Source organism: Kogia breviceps, chromosome 10 (assembly GCF_026419965.1).
Source record: "Kogia breviceps isolate mKogBre1 chromosome 10, mKogBre1 haplotype 1, whole genome shotgun sequence".
Taxonomy (NCBI): Eukaryota; Metazoa; Chordata; class Mammalia; order Artiodactyla; family Physeteridae; genus Kogia; species Kogia breviceps.
Window position 1 is genome coordinate 550501 of NC_081319.1, and position 25623 is coordinate 576123.

Consider the following 25623-nt stretch of genomic DNA (forward strand, 5'->3'; position numbering starts at 1 on the left):
GTTTGGGCAGAGCAGCTCTTTGCAAAAGCTACTCACTGCTTGGAATCTGGCCAGGGCTCTGGACACCCAGTGCTCTGGGTGCCTGTACACACCAGTGAGAGGGGAAGCGAAGGGGCAAACTGGGCATGAGCCAGCTTGCAAGACTGGTGCACGCTGCCTGCCACCCGCCGAGGCCCCAGAGAACGGGCCCCACACCCTGGCATGGCAGCCGTCCTTTGGAGCTTGGCTGCAGCTGCCCCTTTGCAAGAGGGCTACATTCTCTCGTGCTTTCTGTACTACGGAGGTCAACTGTAAGTTACCATTTAACATTATGCTTTTGCTGGTTTATTTTTCTTGTAGTAAAGTTAAGAATAAAGTGAAATGTTTCTTGTACCCATCATTATACTGAACCAAGACAGCCACAAAATGTACAGAACCCAAGGCAAGAGTACAAATGGGGGCCCAGAAGGCGTATTTGCATTCATAGGAATTGCAAGTAAAACAAACAGGTTGTAAAAGGGGGTCATTCTAACTTCTGGCCTTGACAAATGTACCTCCATAGCAACTTGGGAGGCCACTGGACTTCCCAGTGGCCCTGTGGGAAGGGATAGCCCGTGTTCCTGGACCCGTTTCTTCTTTGGATTGCTGATCTGGGCACATCAGCGGAAGGGGCTTGGAGCCAGTGGGAATTCCTGGGTCCCAGGTAGCTGGAGCAGGTCTAGAAAGTTGAGAGCAGGACTCCCGGCTACAGGTGACATGAACCCTGTTCCATGGGGAGGGCAGGAGGGGCCAAATGATGCTGGCCCTCTGAAGTCCAGGCTCCAAAAGCAGACATGGGTCAAGCAGGCCACGTGCTCCTGAAAAACAAAGCGCACGTGTGTCTGTGACTCTGGAGAAGTCTGTGTTTCACACGCACACTTGTCTTTTGTTGAAATAATATAGTGCAGTATTTACTGAGTCTTGCTAAATATCTGGCCTCCATCTGCACTCGATGGCCCCTCCCCTGCCTGGGACTTCCCTCTGTGGGACCACATTCTGGCTGTGACCCTGAGCAGGCTCCTAGCAAACCCTGCAGGTGAGCTCCGCCTGAGACCCCCTCCAAAATCTCATCCCTCCTCCTACCTTGGCTAGAGCAGGCCAAAGGTCAACTGAACCGCTGGGTATTATAATCTTCGTCAGGTGTGATGCTGGTATTATGGAAATGTTTCAGAAAACAGGCCTTATCGATGAGATAAAGACTCCCGTATTTACAGGTGAAATATGTCTGCTGGATGCTTTAAAATTACTGCAGGAGAAAAAAAAGGTGTGTGCGGGGGCCCGGGATTTAGATGAAAAAAAACACGATTCAGCGCATGCCCGCGGCCGGCCCGAGGGGCGTGGGGGCCATTTTACGGCCCCGGGCCGCCCGAGCGTTTCCGGGACGACACCGACGGGGGAAGACGGCCCCTCACGCCCCTCCTCCGGGCTTATCCGGGGGCCTGCAGCCGCCAAGGCAGAAAACCGTCCCAGGGCGGGTCTTGTCGCAAGAATCCTGGGGAGTCCGCCCTGCAGCCCGGGGAGGGGGGAAGGCGATATGCGCGGCCCAATCGTCCCTTCCCACGCCGGTTTCCCCCCCCAAGCCCCGCCTCAGGGCCTTCCCGCCCCCGAGCCCCAGCCCAGAGTCCCGGTCCGCGCAGCTGGGCGGAGAGGACCGGGGAGCAAGGACTTCGGGTTTGGGGGCGGGGATTCCGGCTTTGGGGGGCGGGGCCTCCGAGCCCGGGGACGGGGCGGGGACTCCGAGCCCGGGGACGGGGCGGGGACTCCGGGGTTTAGGGCGGGCTTTGGGAGACGGCCGCCGTCCCGCCTCCTCCGTGGCCCCTGCGGCCTCACTGCTCTTCCAAACGAGTCGCTTCGTGCCGCCGCCCGGGGGTATCCGGTAAGTGCGGCTCTGCGCCCGATGGGCCCGGGGTGGGGTGCGCGGAGGAGGCGGCCCGGGGCTCCGAGGGCCCGGGGCCGGGTGCGCGGAGGGGGCGGCCCGGGGCTCCGAGGGCCTGGAGCGGGGTGGAGCAGAACGTACGCGGAAGAGGAGGCAGGACTGGAGGAGCAGGGAGCGGTCCGCGCGGCCGGGGTCTGGAGAGGGGGATGGGGACACCCCTCGGCCCGGAGCCTGGCGGCCCGTCGCTCTGGTAGCTCTGGGGCCCGCGCCCACAGCACCCGGCGTCGGCGCGGACTGGCCCGCTCCCCACCCCCACCAGTGATGGGAAAGCACCCAGGTGGGTCCGGCACTGCCTGCCTTTAACGGCCCTTCCAGGTGATTCTGCTGCGGGGTAGTTAAAACGGCAGAGCCTCTGAGGGTTTCTGCTGGGGGTGGGGACAGACCACGTGTCCTGTGATGCCAATGCATTAGTCCCCTGTGTCTTCACGACCCTAAGGAGGCACAGAAATTTAACTTCTCCAAGGACACACGTATAGGAGAGGAGGAGCTGTGTGGGGGTGAGGCGCGTGTGGGGGTGAGGCGCTGTGTGGGGGTGAGGCGCGCGGGGGCGTGAGGCGCTGTGTGGGGGTGAGGCGCGCGTGGGGGTGAGGCGCGCGGGGGCGTGAGGCGCTGTGTGGGGGTGAGGCGCGTGTGGGGGTGAGGAGCTGTGTGGGGGTGAGGCGCGCGGGGGCGTGAGGCGCTGTGTGGGGGTGAGGCGCGCGGGGGCGTGAGGCGCTGTGTGGGGGTGAGGCGCTGTGTGGGGGTGAGGCGCGCGTGTGGGTGAGGCGCGCGTGTGGGTGAGGCGCTGTGTGGGGGTGAGGCGCGCGTGTGGGTGAGGCGCGCGTGTGGGTGAGGCGCGCGTGTGGGTGAGGCGCTGTGTGGGGTGAGGCGCTGTGTGGGGGTGAGGCGCGCGTGGGGGTGAGGCGCGCGTGGGGGTGAGGCGCGTGTGGGGTGAGGCGCGCGGGGGCGTGAGGCGCGTGTGGGGGTGAGGCGCGTGTGGGGTGAGGCGCGCGTGGGGGTGAGGCGCGCGTGGGGGTGAGGCGCGCGGGGGCGTGAGGCGCGCGGGGGCGTGAGGCGCTGTGTGGGGGTGAGGCGCTGTGTGGGGGTGAGGCGCGTGTGGGGTGAGGCGCGCGTGGGGGGAGGCGTTTTGTGGGGGGAGGCGCGTGTGGGGGGGAGGCGCGTGTGGGGGGGAGGCGCGCGGGGACGTGAGGCGCGTGTGGGGGGGAGGAGCTGTGTGGGGTGAGGCGCGTGGGGGGTGATGCTTGGGGGCTGGGTGGAGTGGGTGCTGGCTTTGGGGGTCCTGCTGGAGCCAGGCTGGTCACCGCCGGCCTGGCTCGGGCGGCATGCAGGGAGGGGCCGATGGGTGCTGAGCACAGAGGGTTGTGGCTGTGTTCTCAAGGGTGGGAGAGCAGTGGACTGGGAGCTCGGGGGTAACTTGAGGTCAAGGGAGCTTGTTTTTGAGGCAAATCCTAGAGCAGGTTCAACCCTGCAGAGGTTGAGGGGAGAAACAGGTGAGGAGACCTTGCAGGTGGGCGTCCTTGAGCAGCTGAGGTGGGCCAGGGCCAGGGGGCTGCCTCTCCGGCCCTCTCCGCCGTGGTCGGGGTCAGTGGGGCAGTAATGGTCGGGCCGTCCTGGGGTCCGGTGAAGATTAAGGCGGTGAAGAATCGCCGCACGTGTCGTGGGAGTGTCCTGCGGGCGGGTTTGGAGCACGGGCGGTGCTCCGTGCGGCAGGCCTGGGCCCCCCCTCCGCCTCCGCCTCGGCACCATGGCCTGACCTGGCATCCTGGCTCAGATTAGCAGCATCGCCAAGAGCGTGGCAGGAGTTTGAAGGAAGGGGTCGGGCTTAGAGGCTCGAGGGCCAGAAGGCCACGGGGAGGGGGGTGGAAGTGGGTTCCAGCCCTCGTGGAGGGCCAGGGCTTGGGCCCCCAGTGAGGGCGGCCCCTGTGGGTGCGCAGAGCAGCGGGCGTCCCTGGGCTGGTTGGCAGGTGGGAATAAGTAACTCCCAGACTTGTTAAGGGGTTTGCTGCCTCTTTGAGCCAAGCAGAGCCCGCCCCCGCCCCAGTTCTGCAGGCCGGAGACGAGGGGCTCCCCTTGCCTCCATTCACTGTGCCCTGGGCACCCCTCTTCTGCCCAGCACCTCCTCAGCTGCCCACAGTGCGCCCCTGCCCCTGGGCAGCGGCTGCGTGTTAAACGGGTAGCCACGCGCCCCTGCCGGCTTCTTGCCTCTGCTTTCCTGAAGCTATAAATGCTCTGGGGAAAAAGCTTACCGGCAGCTGCGTGCATCGTGCATAAGCCCGCCACCTCGCTCCTCGCCTGAAACTGTCTGGGGTCAGCTGTCGAGGATGACAGGAGAAGGCGTAAGGACATCTCTGCTGCAGAGAGAGCTGGAAGGGTGTATACGTTTTATATTAAAATACACCCAGGATCTAGACCATTGATTTAAAAAAAAATACAGTGCGAGTGTGAGAGTGTGTGTTTATGTGTCCATTGTGTATCTATGTGTATGTACGTTGTGTATATATATGTATACATTGTGTATATATGTGTATGTATACATTGGAAGGATATGCGTATGTGTACATTGTGTATATATATGTATGTGTACATGGTTTATATATATGTGTATGTGTACACTGTGTACATTCGAAGGATATGTGTATGTGTACACTGTGTATATAGATGTGTATGTGTGCATTGGAAGGATATACACTAGACTTAGCATTAGTGATCTTGGAGCAGTTACATTGTTGAGGACTTATTTATACTTTTTTGTATTGTGTAAATCTTATTTTTCGTGAACACGTTACTTGTGTAATAAAAGCAATCAAGTTTTTATTTTTGAAAGGAAGGTAAGTTGGATGGTCCCTCAAGCGTAGAACAGGTGAATGGATTGTGGTATGTTCACGCAGTTGCTTTCTATATAACAATAAAATGAAACAGATTCAGCAATGTGGCTGAATCTCAGAAATGTAACGTCCAGTGAAGGAAACAAGACATGGAAAGAATAAATGGAGTGTGATCTTATTGAGCAAAACACTGCTATGGGATCCCCGCTTACCCATGGGGGATACGTCCCAACACCCCCTGTGGATGCCTGAAACCACGGTTGTGCTGAACCCTGCATATACTCTGCTTCTTCCTGTACATACATACCTGTGATGAAGTTTAATTTATAAGTTAGGCACGGCATGACTGCGCTTGTGCTTTGGGGCCATTATTAAGTAAAATAAGGGTGAGTTGAACACAAGTGCTGTAATACCACGGCAGTGGATCTGGTAACCTGTAAGGCTAAGTGAGTGACCAACGGGTGGATATGCCAGCCAAAGGGATGATTCACGTCCCCAGCAGAACAAAGCTGAACAGTGCGAGCTTTTGTCACACTGCTTAGAACAGCATGCAATTTACAACTTATTTCTGGAATTTTCCATTACTTTTGGACCATGGTTGACCTCAGGTAACTGAAGTCGTGGGTAAGGGAGATGACTGTCAGGAATTCCCCGGCGGTCCAGTGGTTAGGACTCTGCACTTTCACTGCCAAGGGCGTGGGATCAATCCCTGGTCGCGGAATTAAGATCCCACAAGCCGTGTGTAGCGCAGCCCCCCCCCCGAAAAAAAGAGTAAAGGGAGAGGACCATCTATTGTTTAGCGCTGTAATCATAGTTGGTAAAAGTGAAGGAGAAATAGAACAAGCTGAGGTGTGATCGTGTCTCGAGTTAGCACTGTTCTGGCGGGGAGTAGGTATTTCAGAGAGTCTGCGGAGGCTGGGAATGTTCTGCTTCTTGACCTTATTCCACAAATGATTCATAATTTTTATTGAGATATAAATCACATACCAAAAATTCACCCTTTAAAATGTACAGTTCAGTAGAACAGAAAACCCATGTCCACAGAGACTTGCATAAGAATGTTCAGAGCAGCATTATTCCTCACAGCCCAAAGTGGAAACAGCCCAGATGTCCATCACCTGAGGAGAGGATAAAGAATATGTGGTCCAGCCACACGCTGGAATGTTACTCAGCTGTAAAAAGGAGTGCAGTACTGATTCGTGCAACCACATGGAAGAACCTTGAAAACATTATGCTAAGTGGTATCTTAATGTGGTTTTTTTTTTTGTTTGTTTTTTTTTTTTTTTTGCGGTACGCGGGCCTCTTACTGTTGTGGCCTCTCCCATTGTGGAGTACAGGCTCCGGACGCGCAGGCTCGGCGGCCATGGCTCACAGGCCCAGTTGCTCGGCACGTGGGATCTTCCCAGACCGCAGCACGAACCTGTGTCCCCTGCATCGCCAGGCGGACTCTCAACCACTGCGCCACCAGGGAAGCCCCTTAATGTGGTTTTGATTTGCATTTTCCAAACAACTAATGTTGAACATCTTTTCATGTGCTTGCTCATTGGCCATTGGGTATCTTCTTTGGAGAAATGTCCATTCAACTCCCTTGCCAGTGTTTAAATTGGGTTTATTGTTGAGTTGTAAGTGTTCTTTTTATATTCTGGAAACTACATCCTAATCAGATATATGATTGGCAAATATCCTCTCTCATTTTGCGGGTTGTCTTTACTTTCTTGATAGTGTTCTCTGAAATATAAAACTTTGAAATTTTGATGAAGTCAGTTTTACCTAATTTTTCTTTGGTTGCTGTACTTTAGATGTCACATCTAAGAAACTGAAGCCTAATCCAAGGTCACTGTGTTTTCACCTATGTTTTCTTCTATGTGTTTTATAGTTTTAGCTCTTAGGTTAGGTCTCTGACCCATTCTGAGTTAGTATGTGATTTGAGGTAAGGAACCAAATTCGTTCCTGTGCATGTGGATGTCCTGTCGTCTCAGCACCATTTGTTGAAAGGACTGTTCTTTCTACCTTCAATAGTGTGGGCATCCTTATTGGAAATCAATTGTCTGTAGATGCACAGGGTTATCTACGGACTCCCAATTCTGTTTCATTGATCTGTATTTCTAGTCTTACCCCAGTGCTACATGGTCTTGATTACTCTAGCTTCATAGTTAAGTTTTGAAATCCTGAAGTGCGTGCTCTCCAACTTTGTTCTTTCTTCCAAGTTTGTTTAGGATTCTGGGTCCCTTCCTTGCATTTCCATATGAATTTCAGGATCGTCATGTCATTTTCTCCAAAGTAGGCCACTGGAATTTGGACAGGGATTGCACTGAATCTGTAGATCAATTTGAAGAGTGCTGCCATCTTAACAAAGTTCACTCTTTCAACACATGAACATGGAATATCTTTCCATTTGTTAGGTTTGTAACACTTTCTTTCAACAATGTTTTGCAGTTTTCAAGGTAAAAGTTTTAAACTTCTTTTGTGAAATGTGTTCTTAAGTATTTTATGCTTTCTGATACTATTGCAGGTACTACTGTTTTCTTAATTTTTGGATTGTTCATTGCTAGTGTATAGAAATAAAACTTAACCTTTTTGTATCAATTTTGTATCCTACAATCTTGCTGTACTTGTTGATTAGCTGTAATAGTTGTGTGTGTGTGTGTGTGTGTGTGTGTGTGTGTGTGTATATGTATTCCTTAGGATTTTCTATGTACAAGATCATGCCATTTCTAAATGGAGGTAGTTTTACTTCTTCCTTTCCAACCTGCATGCTTTATATTCACTACTGAAGTCGTCTGACCTTGGACTTTTCTTTATGAGAATATTTTTATTACTAATTCAATCTCTTGTTATAGGTCTTTTAGTTAAAAAAAAATTTTTTTTCTTGAGTTAGTTTGTGTGTTACTAGGAATTTGTCCATTTCATCTAGGTTTTCTAATTTGTTGGCATACAGTCCTTCATAGTATTCCCTCATCATTATATTAAAATTTATAAGTTTGGAAGTAATGTTCCCTCTTAAGTATTTGAGTCTTTTCTCTTTTTCTCTTGGTCAGCTAAAGGTTTGTCAATTTTTTCGATCTTTCCAAAGACGCAACCTTTGTATTTGTTGGTTTTCCCTATTGTTTTCCTCTGCTTTGTTCCGCATATTATCCCTCTAATCTTTATTACTTCCCACTCTGTTTTTTCAGGGGGGTGGTGGTGATTCTGCTCTTCATCATTATTTTTCTTAAGGTGAAAGATTATTTATTGGAGCTCTTCTTTTTTAACATTGGTACTTACAGATATAAATTTCCCTCTAAACACTGTCTTCCCAGCATTCCATAAGTTTTGGTATGTTGTATTTTTATTTCTCTCAAATATTTTTCTGATTTCTTTTGTGTGTTCTTCTTTGACCCATCAGTTATTTGAGCATGTTTTTTAATTTGCACATATTTGTAATTTCCCAAATTTTCTTGTTATTTGTTTCTAATTTCATTCCATTGTGGTTGGAGAACATACTTTGATTTCAGTCCTTTTAAATTTGAGACTTGTTTTCTCCCAGATGTATGGTCCATTCTGGAGAATGTTCCATGTGTACTTGATAATAATATGTATTTTGCTGTTGCTGGGTTGGAGTGCTTTGTTTTCTATGTCTTATGGTTCTTTCTGTTGCTTTATTCTCCATTACTACCTTCTTTTGTACTAGATCTCATGTATTTTCTAGTGTGCCCTAACCTTTATCATTGTATTTATATATATGAGATATTTATAAGATATATATGATATATATAGTTATTTTAAACTCAAATTAATAGCAGCTTAATTTACTAGTATATAAATATTTTGTTCGTATATAGCTCTGTGCCCACCCTTTTGTGGCCTTACTGTCATACAAGTTGCGTCCTTCTATACTGTGTGCTCGTCAACACTGATTTATAAGTCCTGCATTATGCAGTTGTCTTTAAATCAGATACAAGAAAAGAGTTACTAACAAAAAAATAACGCTTACACTATTTTGTAAAATATGTCTATTACTTACCCTGCTAATGCTCTTTATTTCTTCATGTGGACAAACAGCTGTCTAGGTCCCTTCATTTCAGCCTCAAAGTCTCCCTTTGGTATTTCCCCTGGGCAGATGTGCTAGTGACACATTCTCTCTTTTCGTTTATCAGGAAATCAATTTCACCTTCATTTGTGAAGGATAATTTTGCTGCCCATAGAACTCTTCAAGCACTTTGAACATGTTATGGCTTCTTAATTTCTTCTGACTCCATGATGTCTGGTGAGAAAGAGCTGTTAATCTTACTGAGGGTGCCTGTACATGATGGGTCATGCTTTCCCTCTTTAGACATGGCTCCTTAAGTTCTTTGAATATATTTTATTTTATTTTATTTTTTATTTTTTTTTTTTAAAAAGACACATTTAGTCAGTGTCATGATCAGGCCATTACATTTAGCAATCAACAGCATGGGTGCAAAAAAAAAAATCTACATTAAAACCCTTTGTTGGAATGCTTTACACTTTCCACAGAACAGAAACTAAAATAACCTGTTATACAATTAGTCACAAATACAGTCCTCTAGGTTTTTTGCCCATACACATGAGTATTGTCTAAAACATGTCTTCTTTGTAGCAGCTAGACCCTGCCACCACTGTGCTTGGCTGAGTTCACAAATCTGTTGTAACCTGTTGCTTTCCTGTCACTTCTCTGGCTCTCCTCTCCTGCTAAGCTTTGTTTCCTGGCAGTAATCAAAACCTTCTGCCACCGCCATAGCTGCTGCTGCTGCTGGAACCACCATAGCCACCTTGGTTTCGGGGTTTGGCAAAGTACTGGCCTCCACCACCGTAGGGGCCAGAACTTCCGCCTCCAAAGTTTCCTCCTTTCATGGGTCCAAAATTTGAAGATTGATTGTTGTGACTGCCGAAATCATTGTAGCTTCCACGACCTCCAGAATCGCTTCCATCATTACCAAATCCATTATAGCCATTTCCACTGCCACCATAGCCACCGCCACCGCGGCTGCCACCAAAGGGACCTTGGCCACTGAAGTTTCCTCCACGACCAAAGTTTTCATTCCCACCAAAACCACCTCCACGACCACCACCAGAGTTTCCAGAACCACTTCGACCTCTTTGGCTGGATGAGGCACTAGCCATCTCTTGCTTAGATAGGGCTTTCCTCACTTCACAGTTGTGGCCAATCACCGTGTGGTATTTCTGAATGACAGTCTTGTCTACAGAGTCATGGTCATCAAAGGTTACGGAAGCAGAGCCTCTCTTTTTGCCACTGCCTCGGTCAGTCATGATTTCAGTCACTTCAATCTTCCCCTACTGTTCAAAATAATCTCTTAGGCGATGTTCTTCAGTGTCTTCTTTAATACCACCAACAAAAATCTTTTTCACAGTTAAGTGGGCACCAGGTCTTTGAGAATCTTCCCTTGAGACGGCCCTCTTTGGTTCCACAACTCTTCCATCCACCTTGTGTGGCCTTGCATTCATGGCCGCATGCACCTCCTCCACGGCGGCATAATGTGCCAAACCTGAACCCTCTGGAGCGTTTGGTGTTTGGATCCCGCATTATCACACAGTCTGTGAGTGTTCCCCACTGCTAAAAACGGCTCCTCAGACTCTCATCAGTTGTTTGAAAGCTCAAACCTCCCTCTGATGAAGAGCTTCCGTAGCTGTTCAGGCTCTTTGGGTGACCCTGACTTAGACACGACGGCAGTGGAGGGGTGGGGGGAGACGTCAACGATGCTTGCTCGGCGGCGTCCACGAGCAGAAAGGCTGAACGTACTTTAAATAGCTGATTGAAAGCTTTTGTCTAGTCTAGTCTGGACATTTAAAATAAAATAATGTGGCACCTCTGGAAATCAGATTCTCCCCTCTTCTTCTCAAGGTTGCTTGTTATTGCTGCTTATTGTAGATGTTGTTTGTTTCATGACTTGTCCAAACTAATTCTTTAGTCTGTTTTCTTTGTTGTATGTGGCACTGAAGCCTCTGCTTAGTGATTGGTGGAGATTTCTTTGAACGCCATGCCTGGTGCCGATGGGTCTCCCTGTCCTTGCCGAAGGGGCCCTGAGTGCATGTCAGGGCATCCCTTCAACCCTCACTCAAGTAGTTGGTAGCCATACCTTAGCCTTCACTTCCTGCTTGTACTGAGCCTCCAGATCAGCCAGAGGTGAGAGCTTGGGTCTCCTTGGGTATTTCCTGAGCATGTGCACAGCCCAATGCCAGTGGCCTTCTAGTGTCCTGGGATTGTATGGGACCTTTTCAAAACCCACGGAGACATCTCATTCCGCAGCTTTTCCTTTTAGCCTTTTTGGCTAGTGTGTTATCCCCAACTATTATCTACTGCCTCAGGCAGCCAAAAAGGGAAAAGGCTTTTTATGCGAAGCAAACCACGAGTCAGGTAAAATACAGAGAGTCTGCAGCTGGCGTCTTCTGGTGAGCTACCTGATGTCCAATAGTGACAGTTCTTTGGGAACGAGGCTTGGAAAAAGCTCTGGCCCGTTCTGATCTTTCCAGGCAGTTGGTTTTTAAGGCTGCTGCAGAGCTGGAGAGCAGGGGCTGGGACTAAGGCAAGTTAAAACATTACAAACATCGTGGGCATCCCTCTGTGGCTGTTTGTGCTGAGATTTAGCAATTTTTCTTGAAGAAATATGTTGCTGCAAGCAGTTGATTAATATCCGTAGTTGTGAAAAAGAAGTTTCTGACAGTTTTTGTCAGTTTTCTTGTTGCTTTTATGGAGGAAAGAATTTTCAGAAGTCCTAATACCTCCGGTTTTGCTGACTCCAGTTCATATATGTTTAATGTTCACTTCTGTATCTACTTTTCCCCCAAACGTGCATGTTACATTAAAGACTGTTGTAAATCTGGGTTGCAGGAGGCCATGTGGAGCAGGCTCCAAGGGAAGGGCTGTGGATTAGCCAGAATGATGCAGCCTCTGCTGGACAGAAGGGCGTGAAAACCTACAGGCTGTCAGCCCCATGGGGGTCAGGAGCTCTGCCCTACAACCCCTGTTGCTTTATGTCTCCCAGATTAAGGCTGCCAGTGGCTCAGCTGTACTCAGATGGACAGGACGGAGACCCGACAGCGGAGGCCAGAGGAGCTGGGCCTGCTGCACGGCCTCAGCACAGGAAGACTCCCTGAAGCCTCGGAAGATGGACTGCTGAGTGTCCCTGAGAGCCAAAGGGTGGCCCCTAAACCCCCGGGGCCTGAGCTCAGCAGAGAGAGCACCTTGTCCATTGGCCTCCAGGTGACAGTGCCCTTCCTGTTTGCAGGCCTGGGACTGTCTGGGGCAGGCATCCTTTTGAACTATTTCCAGGTAAGAGGGGACTAAATGGGGATGGTGGGGGTGTGGTACTGTCTACTGTCAGCCTAGGGAATAGGCAGGTACACATTGTGTCCAGCTTGGGGACAAGGGGCAGGACCTTCTCAAATACCATTTTTCTATAATTTGGGCAGGATTCTTTTAGTTACTGATGTCAGAGACTAACTTTAACCCAGGTTAAGCTTTAAGAGACAATTATTAGCTCATATAATTGAAATATCTGAGGGGCTGGATTTCAGGCCTGGCATGATCCAGGTGCTTAAATGGTATCAGGTTACTGGCTCTTTACCTGTCAGCTCCGTTTCATTTTCAGGCAAGATTCTGTACGTAGAGGGGAGGGTGGCCCTTGGCAGTCAGTCCTTTGTAAGTGTGCTCTTAAAAAAAAAAAAAAAGCTTTCCGCGTACCTCGCTGTGGGAGTCGGGACAGAGCGGCACAGTCCGCTCAGAGGGTTCTAGGCCAGCGGCTTCATCGCCGACCCCACCGCCACCGACCCCACTCCTCATTGAAGAGGAGATAGAGGGCCAGAACGGCACCGTTGCCACCAGCATGTGCAGGGCCCTTTTCATTGGGTCCTACATTTACTTCGACCACAAGAGGCAGAGTGACCCCAGCATCAAGAACAGGCTGCGAGAACAAAGAAAGAAACAGAAGCTTGCCAAGGAGAGAGCTGCACTTTCCAAGTTACCTGGCCTTAAAGATGCTGAAGCCGTTCAGAAATTCTTCCTTAAAGAAATACAGTTTAGTAAAGAGTTACTAGCTCAAGGTGAATATGAGAAGGGTGTGGACAGTTTGACAAACGCAATTGCTGTGTGTGGAGAGCCACAGCAGTTACTGCAAGTGTGGCAGCAAACTCTTGCACCACCAGTGTTCCAGATGCTTCTGACTAAGCTCCCAACAATTAGTCAGAGAATTGTAAGGGCTCAGAGCTTGGCTGAAGATGACGTGGAATGAGAAACAAATGTCAACATAATCATCTCAATTAAAAAATATTTTTAAAATCTTTTTTTTTTTTTTTTTTTTTTTTTTTTTTGCGATATGTGGGCCTCTCACTGCTGTGGCCTCTCCCGTTGTGGAGTACAGGCTCCGGACGTGGTGCAGGCTCAGTGGCCATGGCTCATGGGCCCAGCCGCTCCGTGGCACGTGGGATCCTCCCGGACCGGGGCACAAACCCGTGTCCCCTGCATTGGCAGGCGGATTCTCAACCACTGCGCCACCAGGGAAGCCCTTAAAAATCTTAAAAAAAAAAAAAAAAAAAAAAAAAAAAAAGAAGAAGAGGAGAGAGACTTCTTGGTCAATATCCACATCAGTCTCCAAAAATTGACCCTGCTGTCAAATGTCCACTCCTGTTCCAATTAGTGCTTCCTGAGGGATGACATTCTCTGCTCGGCAGCTTGACTTCTCGTGTCGTCACCCTATGATGGGAGGCAGGCCCCTTGATTTACACCCTAACAGAGCCCCCCATAGCGTGAGGAACTGGGAGTTACCCATCAGACAACAAAGCTACCAGTGTAGCATCCCTTTCTTGTTCTTTGAGTACCAAAAGCCCCATTCCGTCAGCAGCAGGGTCGGCAGCAGTCCTCCCCGGAAGGGCGTGGCACCCACGCGTTCTGGAAGCCCTTAGTGGCCAGGCCGTCCTGTTGGTTGGCGAGGAGCTGAGAACACAGCCTGTCGGGAATGGTGAGCGGGGAGGAGCGCTCCGTGCCCGAGGAGCTTAGGCCTGCCCCTCGCTGAGGTGGAACCAGTCAGCGTTTGAGTCCTAGTCTGCTACTTAGCTGTAAGGCTGGTGCTTTAACAATTTTAAGACCAACACTTAAAAATCAAGAGATGGCACATAAAAATTCAAGTTCCTATTTTCCCTTGAAAATCTGGCAACTCTTCCAACGTTGGGCCCACGTTCCCTCACAGCCACAGTTAGTGGTCACTGCCCTCTCGGTGTCCACAGTCCCCTCCGTCCCTCAGTCTGCTCCTCCCCTGCCACCTAGGGTCCTCAGTGACCCTTCCAGCCCATGCAGTCCAGTTCCTCATAGCGTCACAGCACTGGGGACGGCCAGGTGCCCTCCCAGGTTCCTCCCGGACCTGCTCAGACCCCAGCATGGCTATGTGTCACGCCACAGTCCCTGCCCTGGTGTGGCTCATCCCCAGGCCCCGTTTGGTCTCTGTGATCCCCAGACCCCTCGGCCCTCTCCTTCCTCCAGTGACCTGGTGCCTTGCGGCCCCATCTCCTTCTTTACCCAGTGGTGAGTCACACCGCTGTAGCCCCCAGAGCACGTTGGGGCCTGGCTTCCGCGTCCCAGAAGTTCATATGCCACAGACCTCCCCCCAAAATTCCCTCTTCCATCTGAAGGCTGCCAGCCTCCTCACCACCCTCCTGACTCTGTCTCCCTGAAGTCTGTTCTCTGTGCCGCGATTTTCAAAAAGCCTATTTCATTGTGTGTTCATTATAACACCACCGAGCATGTATCCCCTGCACACGCACACGTGCTCATTGATACATACGGACACGTGTGTGTAGGTCACGTACATGTGCGTATTTATACACGCATTGATATATGTATGTATGTCTATTTACAGACAAGTATGTATAAGTCCCCTGCGCACACACGCTGGTTTGTAAGTTGTACTTCGAGCGGCAGGTAACAGAACACCGTGTGGCCTGGAGCCCAGACTCCAGAGCAGAACCGGCTGGGTTTGCATCTGACTTTTGTCACTGGCACAGGCCGCCCTGTGTTCCTGGTTTTCTTCTCTTAAACCAGAGCTAAGGGAGAACTGCCCAGGTTGGGCTCCCGGGAGGGCTGTGACACGTGGTGCCAGGGCCTTGGACTTGGGCCTCGCCCTTGAGGGTTTGTGGCCGACGTTCTTATTCTCGTAGATATTCCATCACAGGTAGTTGTGTGCTGATGTTTAAGAACTTATACAAAAGCTGCAACTCAGATAAGAATTAGAGATACCTGTTCTAGTGTTTCTTTCCCATGCCTGGGGGCAGGGCCCAGCCAAGCAGTCCCACGATGCAGCTCTCCCCAAGTTCTAAATCTCTGTGCACTTGCCTACTGCCTCTGGGATAAAACCCAACCTCCTAAAATGCATCTGAACATCCTGGACTCGCCTGGCTGTGTCAGGATGGTTGCAGCCACAGGTACCAGAAAACCCAACTTACAGTGGGTTAAGTAAGAAGAAAATATGTCATCTCCCAAAACGAGGTTTCCAGGATAGGGCGATTCCGGGGTTGGAAAGTGGTGTCACCACCAGCCAGTGATGTGTCCGAGGACCCGGCATCTTCCCAAATCCTGCTAGTCAGCCTCCACAGGTGAGCTTTGTCCTAGAGGCATGTCATGTCCAGAGGGAGAAACGCAAACCGTCTTCTAGTTCCTCCTTAAGTGCAAGGAAACTTCCCTGGGGACCAGCTCCCCAGCCTCTTCCCCGCCAGATAGGAGGCACGTCCCACATCGAAGCCACACGTAGGCAGAGGGGATGGCACAGTGTGATCAGCTGGCTTACGTCCTGGTCCTAGGGGTGGGTCCTGCTGCTCCGCGGCCTCACCTGGGCCTCCCCACCCCACTCTCCTCTTCCCCCGCCCGTGTCCCTTGGAGCCTTTCCTGGGACGCCACCCCCGACATCACTTCCCAGGGCGTTGCTTCTACCTTCTCGGCTGAACGAGACTCCGTGAGCCCAGAGGCTGCACTTTTTTTAAAATACATTTGTTTTTCTGGAAAAGTAAAGCATTCACGTGCCCGAAAGGTCAGCATGTGCACGGGGACAGGACGTGCTCCCTGCCTGTCCCCAGGCTCTCGCTGCTCCAGGGCAGCCGGCAACTACACCTTCTCGTCTGCCTCTGTGCATTCCTCTCACCCTTTTACCCACGTGGTGGCACATACAAACTGTTGTGTGTTTTGCTTTTTTCACTTTACAGTGTATCTCAGAGGTTATTCTTTGTAAATATGTTAAGAGCTTCCTTTTTAAAAAAAGATTTATTATTTATTTAGTTTTGGCCGCGTTGGGTCTCAGTTGCAGCACACGGGCTTCTCTCTAGTTGTGGCGTGCGTGTTTTCTCTAGTTGTGGCGCACAGGCTTTAGAGGGTGTGGGCTCTAGTTGAGGCACACAAGCTCAGTAGTTGTGGCTCGCGGGCTTAGTTGCTCCGCGGCATGTGGGTTCTTAGTTCCCTGACCAGGGATGGAACCTGCGTCCCCTGCAATGGAAGGCGGATTGTTTACCACTGGACCACTAGGGAAATCCCAAGAGCTTCCTTTTTTTAGTGGTCGTTCAGTATCCCATCAGTCAGACACACCAGAGTTTATTCACCATTTTTCCTCTGATGTTTGTTTAAGTTTCACAACTATGTTAGTTTGCTCGGACTCCTGTAAAAAAGTACCACAGGTGGGGTGCTGTAAACAACAGAGATTTATTCTCCTGTCCTGGAGGCTGGATGTCTGAGATCCAGGCGTCAGCAGGGCCTCTCTCCTTGGCACGTAGACTGCCATCTCTTCCCTGTGTCCTCACGTGGTCATCCCTCTGTCTGTCTCTGTCCGCCTCCCCTCTGACTATAAGGACCTGTTGGATCTGGGCCACCCCCCCACTTCCAGCTTCCTGTCTCCAAATGCAGTGCAATTCTGAGATACTGGGGATTGGGGAGGGGCACACAAGTCAGCCCTAAACAACTTAGAGCAGCACTGCTGACAGGGCCACGTTCTTCACACGTCTGGGTGAAGGAGTGGGACGGATTGCTGCAGGTAGAGCTGCCGGGTCAAAGGGCATAGGCGTCCATAACCATGATAGATGTGGGGCTGCTCCCACCTCCCTTAACGGTGTATCTTCTGCCTCTGTGATCTTTCACGACCGGGCAGTGGATCGTACACTGGGAGCTGTGGTCTCTGCTGAGGGAGTGAGCTGTCCCGGGGCTCGGAGCTTAGGCAGCCCCTGTGGCCCACGGCTGCTGTGGGACAGCAGTCAGCAGAGCTGGGTTTCGGCTTCAGGTGTCGTGATGCTGCAGCCGAGCGGCCAGCGTGCTGAGGCCTTCATCCCTTCCCCTTGGGCATGTCTAGCATGGCAGCTTCATCCCGGTGTGGGGTCGGAGAAGGAGACCATCTGCTAGCGAGATGGGTCCCAGGAGCAGCATCTTTGCCGGCTACTGGATGCGTCAAGTCCCTGAGGTCAACTCACCCTGGGGGTCGTGGTTCAGAGGCCGGGCTCCCCGGAGGCCATCTCTGGGACCCCCAGCGGTGTTCACTGTAGTGGGATTTGCGTCTCTCATCAGGAGTGAGTGAGGTTGAGTATCTTTGGATATGTCCTTTGTCCGTATTGATGAGGAGTGGTTTTTGTTTTTGTATTGATACTTCCGGGCTCTTTACATCTTAAGGAAATTGGCCCTTCCATTGTGATACGGATTGTAAATATGTTTCCCATTTTTCCATTTATCTTTTGACATTGGTTTTGGTGGTTTTTTGCTGTGCGTGTACTTTTTTCTGTAGTTAGATTAACACACTCTCTTTCGAGGCTCCGAGCCTGCATCCTCCTCAGCGACAGCGGCTGCCCCTCGTGCAGCTGCCCTGCCCCCCAGGCCCCTGCAGGCCACACAGGCCACAGGGCGCCTCTCGGGCGGGAGGAAGCCCCACTCTGTCACGCGTCTGCGCTCTTCATTGCACGCAGTGAGAGTTCAGGCCGGCCGTCTGCGGACACTGAGCTGGTCTGCAGAGGGGTCAGAAGCCCCAGGCCCCAAGTGCAGATGGGCGTAAGGGGAGGGAGGGCGGGTCTTGCAGGGGTCACGCCTTAGCAAAGATGCAGGGTGGCCTGGAGAGGTTGGGAGGGCAAGCGGGTGGCTAGAGGGCAGAGGCGAGGGGTGAGAGCTGAGGGAAGAAGCTGAGGCTGGACTGGGTGACACAGGGGTGAGGTCAGCCTGTCCATCACCTCCTGCCCCAGGGTGGGGGGCGGCCGAGCACACAGCACTGGCCATGTTGAGCACTCATGTGCGCTCACAGCCAGGGAGGGCCGTCGGGGCAGCACTGGGCTCAGGGTGAGCCGGCTGGGGTGGACGCCCGAGCCTGCTGCCCGCTGCCCCCTGGATATGAAGGGCTGCTTACCCTCAGGCACGGAGTGGAGGACGCTCGGGGCCCCTGCTCCCCCCATGCCACAGCCGCGCACGGCCTTGCACCCCATTGACCCTGGATGCCCTGATACCAGTCTAGACCTGGTGCTGACCTGGACCTCCAGGGAGTGGGCTTTTGACGGGACGCAGAACTTACGGGTGCCCCTTGGTGGCCTGTAAAGGCGGTTGAGGGGCCAGTGTGGGTGTGCCTCGTCCCAGGACGAGTCCACGTTCGCCGGTGCCTGCGGCAGGGCTGACGCCAGGGGCTCCTCTTGCTGCCTTGGAACTGAGCAGGAGCTGCGGGAGGGCCGCTGTGCCCCTCCGCTCCGCGCCGGCCTCGGGCAAGGCGGGCCTGGAGGGTGGCTGTCCGCCTGAGAAGTGGAAGGACGAGGGTCCCAGCAGGCCTGTGGCCTTAGTGCAGACAGACACATCTGTTGCACTGTGTGTTTGGAGTGTCCGGGAGGCGGGGTTCCCAGAGTTCCTTCCCTAAACGAGACGGCCCTTAGGCCGTGGCCCAGGCGTCTAAAAGGCACAGAGCCGGGCGGCCAGTGCTGAGGCGCTGCCTGGAGGTCGGGCACCTGTGCTGACCGCTGGGTGGCTCAGGTCCTGCACCAGGGACATCCGGTCAGGACGGGAGGGTGGTGACCTCTGCCGAGCGCCACCGTGACACCCACGAAGTGCACAGTCCCCACGGGGCCCACCCAGTTGATCTCGGGGGCTCCCAGGAGCCCAGGTTTGGGGGTCACCTCCTCTGGTCTGTGGCATCTGACTCAGGACAGGGAGGCTGCCCCCTGCGGGTGGGAGGTGCCGGGAGCCCAGGGTTGGCTCCCTGCCCCATATTGAGGCTGCCCTCCTTGGTCGCTGTGCCTCCCAAGGCCCACGGGCAGCCGGGCTGCGAGGGTCCCCTTCCCAGGAGAGCAGGCTGTGTACCTGCGTCGTGGCTCAGCTGGTGGACGGCGCAGGCCGGGGGAAGTTTCTGGCATCAGCTTAAAGCCCTCAGTGGTCCAGGGGCCCCGGAGGCTCTTGAGCGTTCTCTTCAGCGGAGGCGTCTCTGGGGCCCGATGGGGGTGCCTGTCGGCTCTAATGGAGCCTCTTGTTGGAGGGGCTCTTTCAAGGCAGGCTGCTCGGCAAGTACCGCCTGAATGGCCAGGAGTGAACTTTGCACGTGCAGACGGTCCCCTCCAGAATCCACAACGCCCGCACAGGTGCCGGGCTGTGTTTGCACGTCAGGATGCGCTGCTCCCGGTGAGCAGAGGGTCTTAGGGGTCTGAGTAAGGGGAGGCTCGCCCTGCGAGGGTGGGGGCGGCCCATCCTCTTTGGTGGGGGCTCCTTTGTGAGTGTCCGGGTGTCTCAGGGAAGGTGTCCCTTGAGTCTGTGAGGGGGCGGCCGTCGTGTAGCGCCAGCCCCGCGGAAGGTGCAGCAAAGGCCCGACCTGCAGAGAGCCTGCGGCTGCAGGTCCTCCTGGGAGAAGCGAAGGTCAGCACGCCGAGAGTGCTGAAGTGGGCGCTGAGCGGAGCGTGCTAGCCAGGTCTGCAGGGCACAGCGTTTACCGGCTGCTGCCTGGGTGCAGTCAGTGTCCCGACAAGACTAGATGTCGGGCGTGGGGCCCACAGGACGGGACTCCAGCTTTACGGCTGTGGTCACCACTGCGAGGTGATTTGTCTCTGCCCGGTTTAAGAACAGAGCTGGGCGGTCAAGTGGAGAGCAGCGGGTACCCCCTTCCGTCAGTAGGCCTCGCGAGACCAGATTCAACCCTGAGGGCCAGTTTCAACGTGGCGGCCTGTGTTGGGCCGCATTAACTCTTTTAACCGGGGAGGGGGGTGCCACGGGATCCCCTTTCGTCAGCCAATTTGTAAGTCAGCCTGGCAGCAGGGGTGCCTGATACGGTCCGTTCACAGTCGTTCCGGCCTCGGGGAGGTGGTGACCCCGGGGTGGCTTGCGCACAAGCCGGCCAGCAGGGCTCCATCCCCGGCGGCCTTCGCCGTGTCAGGAGCCGGTCAGTCCGCAGAAAGCAGCTGGTGAGGCTGGCGGGTGTGCGCGGTCAGGGGCGGGCTGTCCTGTTCGTGACGCCAGCTGCGGTGACGGCCTCCTCTTAAGGGCCCTGCACCTGGACAGCTGAGCTCAGAGTTCATCAGCCCCACTCACCAGGCCTGGGGGAGGACGTGCCTCCCACGCGGGGTCCTCAGGGCTGCGCTCAGGAGCGCCAGCTGCCAGAGGCTGTGCTGGCGGGCATTGTAGGAACACGTACCGGTTCCCGTGGGGCCGTGACTGACTCGTTTGCGTTCCGTGGGCTCCTCGGGGGTCGGGACAGTGGCGGTGGGGCTGCCCCAGGCCCTGTTGGCTTTACCAGGTGTCCAGGCAGCACGTCACAGGAATCATGTGGGCCCTACACGGCTCAACTCGTGGAAGGCTGATGGCTCTCTTTCTGTCTGCTTCTACAGCGCTGCTTGTTTGTTCGTCCACACAGCACACGCGGGGGCCACGGGCCAGCGCTGTGCCGGACGCCGCGGTGGACGGGGTGCCGGGCCTGTTCTTGGCCGTCACAGCCGAGCAGGGAGCGACAGGGGCATGAGTCGGGGTTCGGCAGCGGCAAGGGCTACGGGGAAACGAAGGGGCTGAGCTGGGTGACGGCTGGAGCAGCCTTGAGGGGCATGCCGGGTAGGCATCCCTGAGGAGGGGGCTCTGGGCTGAGGCCTGCGTGGCGAGGGGGCTGGCCGGCCGGGGCGGGGGCACTCGGTCCCACGTGGTCACCGGCATGTGCGTTCTGCTGGCCGAGTTGGAAGCAAAAATGAAGATGACCTTTCCTGTTGCTGAGAACGTAACTGCCTTGACCTCTGGGACCTCAACAGGATGGGGGGATTCAGGCCTTTACGAGTGACCGTTTCGCTCAGAACCAGCCCAGGCTCAAGGTGACCCGCGAGAGGGCGGGAAGCCATTGGGAAGGTGTGCTCCTGGGCAAAAAACTGTTCCCACCGAGGACCCCGAGATGGACATGAGGCCTGGCCGTGTGCCCGCCCCCCGCGGCCCCTCCTAACTGTCCCACAGTCGAGGGGTTGGGGGGATTCTGATGCTGCAGCTCTGGGTGCGCAGGGGCTGGGCTCCCGTTTCCGGGGCTCCTGGTGGTTCTGAGCAGCGTGAGCTGAGACCCTTCTGGTGGGGCGGCGGGAGGTGGTCAGAGGCCCGGGGAGGGCAGGGACTCTTCAAGGTCACCCAGCGCCACCTGGCACCTGACCCTGATTCCTCCCGAGGCCCAGCACAGCCCCAGGATCCAGCTCAGGCCCTTGGAGACTTTCCACTGTGCTGCTGAGCTCCTGTGAAAGTCACATTGCCGATCTGCTCGCTTGTGAGCCAGTGAGCTGTGTTGACATATTTTGTTCTCAAGTTGCATGGGAAAGGAGTCTTGCACACACGATGGCATCTTTTATTTGTTTTTGGTGACAGTTTATTTTTTGATGGTTATAAAAGCAGATAATCACAATAGATATACAGAAAGTTATGAAATAAAGGTCATTTAGGATCCCACCACCTAAAAGTACCCACTTTTAGCATTTTGGTATATAACCTACTAAATTGTTCACTGCTTGTGTGTGTGTGCATGCGTGTACGTGTGCATGTGCTTATTTCTCATTATTTTTTAAACAAAAATGAGAAACGTTTTTGTAATGATTTATAACCTGCTTAATTAGGGATCTTTCCCATACGTAATCATGCAAGTGGTTGTCTATTTCCACATCTTCTGTCCTGATGAGAGTGGTTCAGGGACCCACTGTGTATGATTTTATGTTGTATTATGACGTTCGACCGCATTTAAAACTAAAGAGATCACAGGAGGTGCTGAAGCAAGGAGAAAGAAATCGCTAGTTGGGGGGCCTGTCCAGCTGCGGGCCTGGGGACTGGGGCAGCCAGTGTCCAGAGTGGGGCCGCTGAGAGGGGTCTGTCTTAAACGAGTTAGCGGCCTTAGACGCGTCAACTTCTGCCACACTTTCCTTAGAAATGTGCTCTTTCTCTCAGCCTCCTGCTGGTTCAGACTCCTGTGTGAACACACGGACCCTCATCTCAGAGGCGGGCAGCAGCGGGGGCAGTGGGCCCTGGAGTCAGGGGTCGAGTTCCTGGCCCCGCCTGTGAGGCTGGCTGGGGGTGGTCATAGGCAGACCCTCGCGGGGCCGTCAGCTCCTCCTTTGCAAAACCGGGACCTTTGCTTCCTAGTGCGTGGCTCGGGGGTGCCTTGAGAGTCTGGTGATGGACGGAATGTGACGCGTGTGCCTGTGAAAGGGCACGGGGGGTCGGCTGTGGCCTGAAAGCTCAGGGAGAGTCTGGGCTGCGCAGGGGGGTTCGGAGTCGCTGCATTATCTGAGAAGGTCCCCTTTGCTCCTGCTCTGCAGCAAACCGCGCCTGACTGTGGCTGGCGGGAAGCCCGCTGTCGATTTGATCACAGATCTTTCACTTGGACACCACTCAGTGAGCAGCCGGTGGGACACACAGTCCAGGACCGTCCCCTCCTGTGACAGGACGGCTGCTGCTGGCTGCCCACGGGGCCGCAGCCTGAACACACCTGAACTTCTCGTCGGTGGGGTGGCGGGCTCCCGAACGCCAGCATCTCCAGAGGTGGGCGGTGGAAGCCGTCAGGACCCCAGGATCGGGGCCCCAAACTGGACGGGGGCAGCGTCTCCTGCGTTCCCACACAAGGGGCCGACAGACCCCAGCTCTTGCTGGGAAGTTGGGCTCCTTCTGTCTGGCTCCTTGGAGGGGCTTCACGAGAAGGTGAAGGGGGTGAGGAAAGATGCAGTGAAACATCGGGGACGCGAGGGAAACGGCTGTCAGTGTCTGGCTGGAGTTGGCGAGGAGGGAATCGGGGTTGCCCAGCTCAGTGGGATCTAGAGTGGTGAGGGCTGGACTCCAGGCTGCGGGCTGGGCTTGAGCGTGGGGTGGACTCTCCGAAGGAGGGGAACCGGCCGAGGTGCGCCAGAGGTGTGAGCGAGCATCAGCCCTCAGCTTTGGGCTCCTGCTGGCTCTGGCGCTGACCCTGCGCAGCCCGCCCTCAGGCCTGGACACTGTCCCTGGCACCTGTGGGGTGCCCAGTGGACACTCTCATTTATTCCACGCAGAGACCCCCTTCTCCTTGGGCTCGGGACGGCAGCTCAAGGCTGGGCTAACCTGTGTCGGCACGAGCCTGGGCCCATAAGAAGCACCTTACAAGTCTGTCCTTTGAGAGACAGCAGGGCTGCATTCCTTCAGTGAACACAGCCTCTTCCTGTGGCCGTGAGCCCCTCGACAACCTAGGTCGAGTGGCCGCAGGGCACGGCTTCTTTCTTGGGGGCCTGCAGGCCTCTCGACCTTGAGGGGTGACAGTCCTAAGGGGCTCAGACCTGGCCCGAGGGGCAGGTGCTTCAGGCTGAGATGTCCCCAGGCCCCGTGCGGCCTCACCAAGGCCAGGCCTCACGTAGCTCCGGCTCTCTGATCCAGCCCGAGGCAGCGTGGCCCGGACAGCTGGACGCTGTCAAGGTCGCTCCAGGGGACAGGGAGCCTCCTCGTGGGAGGCCAGCCGAGGGAGGTCCCACCGGACACGGCAGCCACTCTCGGAGGAGAACCTGATCTTTGGGGAGTGCACAGCAGGAGTGGCCGAGCCCTGAGCGAGGCTGAGTCACCCGGCCTTCGTTCCTCACCGTTGGCTCTGGCCCTCGGCCGAGGGGCAGCGGGGGCTGTTCACAGCACAGGACGCCTAGCAGCTCTGCCCGGTGGACTCCTTAGGAAACGCATCCGGGTTTGGGTGGAGGCTGGTGTTGGGAGCACCCAGGCTTGGACATCCAAGGAGAGTGCCACCGGCCTGGCCATGGTGGTCACCCAGCTGGACCTGGAGGTCCGCTTTCAGGGCACGAAGCTGCGAGGCTTCCGCTGTGAGCTCACCCGCTGCCCCCGCGGGGTCGTCCCTGAGACCACCTGCACCATCGTGGGCCAGGTTGTGGTGCCCGTTCTGCTGTCTGGCTTCGGCATGGTGGCGGCCGGCCTGCTGATGAACACGATCCAGGTGCGTGTGGCGAGGCGAGGGGCGGCGCGGGCCCTGGGGTGGGGGACCAGGCGTCACACACAGGACAGGCCCCTGGGTCAGGCAGGGGACCGGGCTCGGGGCGCTGGCAGGGGAGTCCTCCTGGGACCTCAGTGTCTGAGAGTCACAGAGGCTTCTGTCCACCCTCCACCGTCAGCCTGCGTGAGACTCCTCAGCCTGGGAGCTCGAACCGTTCTTCCAGCAAACGCAGACCCATTAGGCAGGGCCTGGGGGGGTCTCTCCCCACCCGCGGGGCTCAGGCATCCTGCCTCAGTCTCTTCACCTGCAAACTGGGCGCCGTTGTGAGGTTGGTGTGCTGGCCCGAGCGAGGGTGCCGGGCACTGCTTCTCCAGCCCCAGAATCTCCGGAGGGGGGTCTCAGCGGGAAGACAGGGTCCTGAGCGCGGCAGGGGTCCAGGTGCACAAGGGGATGCAGATGTGGGGGTCTCCACCAGGAGAGGTGTTTGCTGGGAGGTCCAGGGGGTCTGTTTATGCCCTGGGTCGGCTCTGGGAGCCGTGTTTGGGTCACTTACGGAGTTAGTGTGTTCTCGAGCCGCTGGGGCCTGTACCTGAGCATGCGGGGGGAGGGGCCGTCACCTCTCACATCCCGCCATGCCCCTGCCTCTGAGCTGCAGGGGGCGGCCGACAGCCACCCGGGTACCCGGCTCTGAACGAGGTTCTCGGGGCAGCCTCAGGCCGCCCTGCTCAGTGGACAGGGCACTTCCTCACTTGCTTCCAGCTGGAGACCTGGATTCCTGTCTGCTGCTTCCCCTGGAGTTGCCCCAGGGTCTGTCACCCTCCCTGGGCCTTGCAGACACTGGGAGAGTCCATGCTGAATCTCCCTCCTTGACCTTCCCCGGCACCTTGCATGGAGCATGGCCCCGTGTCCCCAACCTGTCCACCCATGACCCTTTCTATGGGGCCTCGGGGCCGAGAACAGGCGGCCGAGAGCTTGGCAGAGGCCAGGAGGTTTGGTGGGGCCTGGGGGGAGAGGGGGTCATGCCTGACCTGATGGGCGCCCCGGGGCCGGGTCAGGAGGGTGTCCAGCTGGAGAGCGCGGCGCCCTTCCTGACCGCATGCGGGTTCCGTCTGGGAGGTGGGCCCAGAGCAGACGTGGGGAAGGCTGTGTGCAGGTTTGGCCTTGAGCCGTCAGCTTCGGGAGGGCCAGCGACTGGGAGGGTGGAACAGCTCTGGCCGTCACAGCCCTTTCCTGGTCCCCACTTTGCAGACAGGGTGCGTGAGGGTCAAGGGCCCTCGTTTACTTGGGTCCCTGCTCACCCCTCCCATCAGTGCAGGAAGCAGCCTTGGGGCTCCCAGAGGGAAGCCCACATCACGGGGGGCTCCTGGCTCCAGCGGTGCCCAGGCTGGCGCCCACCCGGAGCCATTCACACCGAGCCTCGGGGCTTCCAAGCTTTCAGTGAGGTAGACCA

At 54.9% G+C, this 25623-nt stretch overlaps 1 protein-coding gene and 2 pseudogenes across 7 annotated transcripts in view; 2 read left to right on the forward strand and 1 right to left on the reverse strand.

Annotated features, from left to right (window-relative positions):
- Nucleotides 1-1782: 1782 nt before the first annotated feature.
- The window catches only part of SLC41A3 (solute carrier family 41 member 3), a 70478-nt gene continuing 46637 nt past the window's right edge, over nt 1783-25623 (forward strand). The window contains exons 1-2 of one of the 7 annotated variants that reach the window (XM_067043251.1): nt 1783-1894; nt 11781-12067. In XM_067043251.1, the coding sequence (XP_066899352.1) occupies nt 11813-12067 (255 nt within the window). In that variant the 5' untranslated portion in view covers nt 1783-1894; nt 11781-11812. Of the gene's footprint in view, nt 1895-2001; nt 2270-2333; nt 2452-11780; nt 12068-25623 lie in introns of those variants that run through there. The other 6 variants (XM_067043256.1, XM_067043257.1, XM_067043253.1 and 3 more) reach the window with 6 other exon arrangements.
- On the reverse strand, nt 9250-10336 carry LOC131764646 (heterogeneous nuclear ribonucleoprotein A1-like; annotated as a pseudogene).
- Nucleotides 12337-13039, forward strand: LOC131764644 (mitochondrial import receptor subunit TOM20 homolog; annotated as a pseudogene).